The sequence below is a fragment of the Malurus melanocephalus genome, unplaced genomic scaffold (assembly GCF_030028575.1).
Source record: "Malurus melanocephalus ecotype Western Australia unplaced genomic scaffold, MMel_1.1 scaffold_2498, whole genome shotgun sequence".
NCBI classification, from domain to species: domain Eukaryota; kingdom Metazoa; phylum Chordata; class Aves; order Passeriformes; family Maluridae; genus Malurus; species Malurus melanocephalus.
Window position 1 is genome coordinate 1 of NW_026625730.1, and position 3,081 is coordinate 3,081.

The following is a 3,081-nucleotide window of genomic DNA, read 5'->3' on the forward strand; positions in this document are numbered from 1 at the left end:
TGTGCCACAAGATAAATTTTTCCTCCCTCACCCCAAGACCTGAGCTCTTGCTCMTCTAAAGAACTAAACCCAAACGTGATCATTTAACACTCAATGTGTGCATTAAACACTGCCCAGTGGTTTAATTGGATGATGGATTAATTAACCATCCTTGCAGTTACTCTCCCCTTGCCCAGAGTTGCTTACAGCAATGTCATGTTTAACAGATTACTGCACTCTGGGGAGAGACAGAACCTGCTCCCTCACCTATGGCCTACACCAGACCCATGAACATTTATACCATATTATTTACCTACTCATGGGTTTCAGTTTTACTCATAGGGATGAATTTTTGTTTTTAACAAGATCAAATATATGGGTTTGAAAACCAGCAGAGGAGCAGAATCATAACATTTTGTCTAATCTCAGCTTTTTCCTCTCCCTTCYCACTGGTGACAGTGGCAGAGGCTGCTGCAGGTTTCCACATCTCCATTTAAAAATACCCAGCTGTCTCCCTCATTATACTAATTTTTCATTTGTGAAGAGAATTTATTTTCTAATAGGGAATTAAAACATAAAGGAAAATTAGAATTAAAACATAAAGGAAAATGAGAATTAAAGGAAACCTGGGAAATCATGAGTTTGAAAAACCTCAATCCAGACCATTCAACCCCTATTGGTGCCCCAGGAAAACTTTTCCCTCTTAACAAAAAACGAGCCCTTGCCTGTGAAGTTTCTGTAATTCCTTCTCAGACCAGCCATCAGCTGTCCTTGAAAACAGTTCCAGAGTTTTCTGCCCTTTTTCCCTCTCACGGTCTCTTGGTTTTCCTGCCGCAGCCTTGGCGCTGTTGGAGACTCCATCATTTATTTTTTTCCAGGATACTTTGGCATTCCTGTGAAGCTCCTCCTCGCCGGTTTCAGGCTCAGTGTCAGAATCGAGCAGGTGCCTTGGTGGCTTGGATTTGCCCTGGGCAGGCAGATGGGAAGCTCCAGGCTCAGCAGAAGGTGCTGTCCCTTCAGGATGGGGCTCAGCCTCATCACTGGACTCGAGCCCATTCAGCCTCAGCCGCATATTCTGGGAGGGTTTCCCTGTCCTTTGGCCACGGGACAAAGTGTCTGCATCATCCCAGGAAGCTGGGGAGTCAGAGTGTGGCTCCCAGCTGTGACACACAGGTTTGAGAATGGATTTGTATTTCCTCCTGATAAGCAGTGGGGGTTCCTCACCGGATTGCTCCCCCTCGTCCTTGTCTGAGGATTCCTGGGTGAGGGGCTTTCGTGGGAGAGGCTGCCTGGCTGACCTCAGGGAGTTCTTGTTCTGCTCATGCACGCTCCAGTCCCCAAAATCTGCTGCTCTCTTCTCCTTGGCTTCTCCTGGGATTCTGCTGCTGGGTTTGTTCAGCACTTTGGTGTTCAAGGAACTCCCCCTCGCAGGCAGCTGAGATTTCATTCTGGTGCTCCTGATTTCAGGATCACTCTCATCCCTCAGAGGGAGTTGGGATCTTGTTCTGGTGCTCCTGGTTCCAGAATCACTCTCACCCCTCGCAGGCGGCTGGGATTTCATTCTGGTGCTCCTGGTTTCAGGATCACTCTCATCCCTTGCAGGCAGTTGAGATCTTGTTCTGGTGCTCCTGATTTCAGGATCACTTTCATCCCTGGCAGGCAGTTGGGATTTCATTCTGGTGCTCCTGGTTCCAGGATCACTCTCATCCCTCACAGGGAGCTGGAATTTCATTCTGGTGCTCCTGGTTTCATGATCACTCTCACCCCTGGCAGGGAGCTGGGATCTTGTTCTGGTGCTCCTGGTCCCAGAATCACTCTCATCCCTCACAGGCAGCTGGGATCTTGTCCTTGTGCCTCTGATTTCAGGATCACTCTCATCCCTCACAGGGAGCTGGGATCTTGTTCTTGTGCCTCTGATTTCAGGATCACTCTCATCCCTCACAGGGAGCTGGGATCTTGTTCTGGTGCTCCTGGTTTCAGAATCACTCTCATCCCTAGTTGGGAGCTGGGATCTTGTTCTGGTGCTCCTGGTTTCAGAATCACTCTCATCCCTAGTTGGGAGTTGAGATCTTGTTCTGGTGCTCCTGGTTCCAGGATCACTCTCATCCTCATCCAAAGGGAACTGCCCTCCCTTCTTGCTCCTGGCAGTTTTGGAGGCTCCTCTGGAAGGGGCTCCTGTGGAAGGGGCTCCTGTGGAAGGGGCTCCTCTGGAAGGGGCTCCCCTGGAAGGGGCCCCTCTGGAAGGAGCCCCTCTCTCGGTGTTTTTCCCTGGAACAGAGGGTGTCACAATCCCATCAGAGGGTGCAGGGTGGATCCTGGCTGTGCTTGCAGCACAGGGATCTGCACCCCCTGCCACACAGAGCTTTACCTGCCAGAACTACAAACTCAGTGCTGCTCTCAAGGGCTCTCCGTAACTCTACTGAGTGAGCAGACACCTCCCCAAAGCTCTGCTCGTGCTCCAAAGAGCTTTTCTGCAGGAAACATTGCAGCTGCTTAAGAGAGAAACTTCTGCTTTATATTGCACATTCTTTTCAGGGTTCTATTACTGCCCAAATTTTACTAAAACCAATTTTTTATTAAAAACGCTGTTAATAGATTATTTTTTTTTGGCCAACATTTCATTTCTTTCATTCACATTAAAAAGAAATGGCCCCCAGGTCACTGGATTGGTGAACTCCAAAAAATCCTACTCACTTCATTTCAATTTCCAGAATGAAATCTGGGTGTTCCCATTAGGTAATGAACAAAGTGATTTACAGTTCTTATTTGGAGCTGTAAAATTCCAGATTAATGCTACTGTGATGATTGTTCACAGAAAAAGCAGTTGACCAATAAAATATTTGAATAATTTCCTTGCATTAACAGACCCCACCCTACTGTGCCACTACCCACTAATTCCATCAATAGCTTGAAAATATTGAAAAAAAAATTGTTTTTACCTTTGCTTTGGCTTTTTGGCATTTCCTCTGTTGTCTTCCTGACTTCCTTTGTTGGTTTATTCTTCTTAGAGATKGAAGTGGTCTTTTTTTTGGGTTTTTCACTACTAAACATCTTCAAAATAAAACAATAGACTCTAAAACTAATTTCATCTCTTTTTGTCCA

The 3,081-nt window shown here is 46.7% G+C and overlaps 1 protein-coding gene across 1 annotated transcript; it reads right to left on the reverse strand.

The window, feature by feature from the left end:
* Positions 1–640: 640 nt before the first annotated feature.
* On the reverse strand, positions 641–3,061 carry LOC130587810 (protein PRQFV-amide-like). Its single transcript, XM_057388779.1, has 2 exons — positions 2,919–3,061; positions 641–2,247 (listed from the first exon to the last, which is right to left on the reverse strand). Exons 1-2 carry the CDS (start codon positions 3,028–3,030, stop codon positions 683–685), a joined length of 1,677 nt encoding a protein of 558 aa, XP_057244762.1. The 5' UTR covers positions 3,031–3,061; the 3' UTR covers positions 641–682.
* Positions 3,062–3,081: the final 20 nt, after the last annotated feature.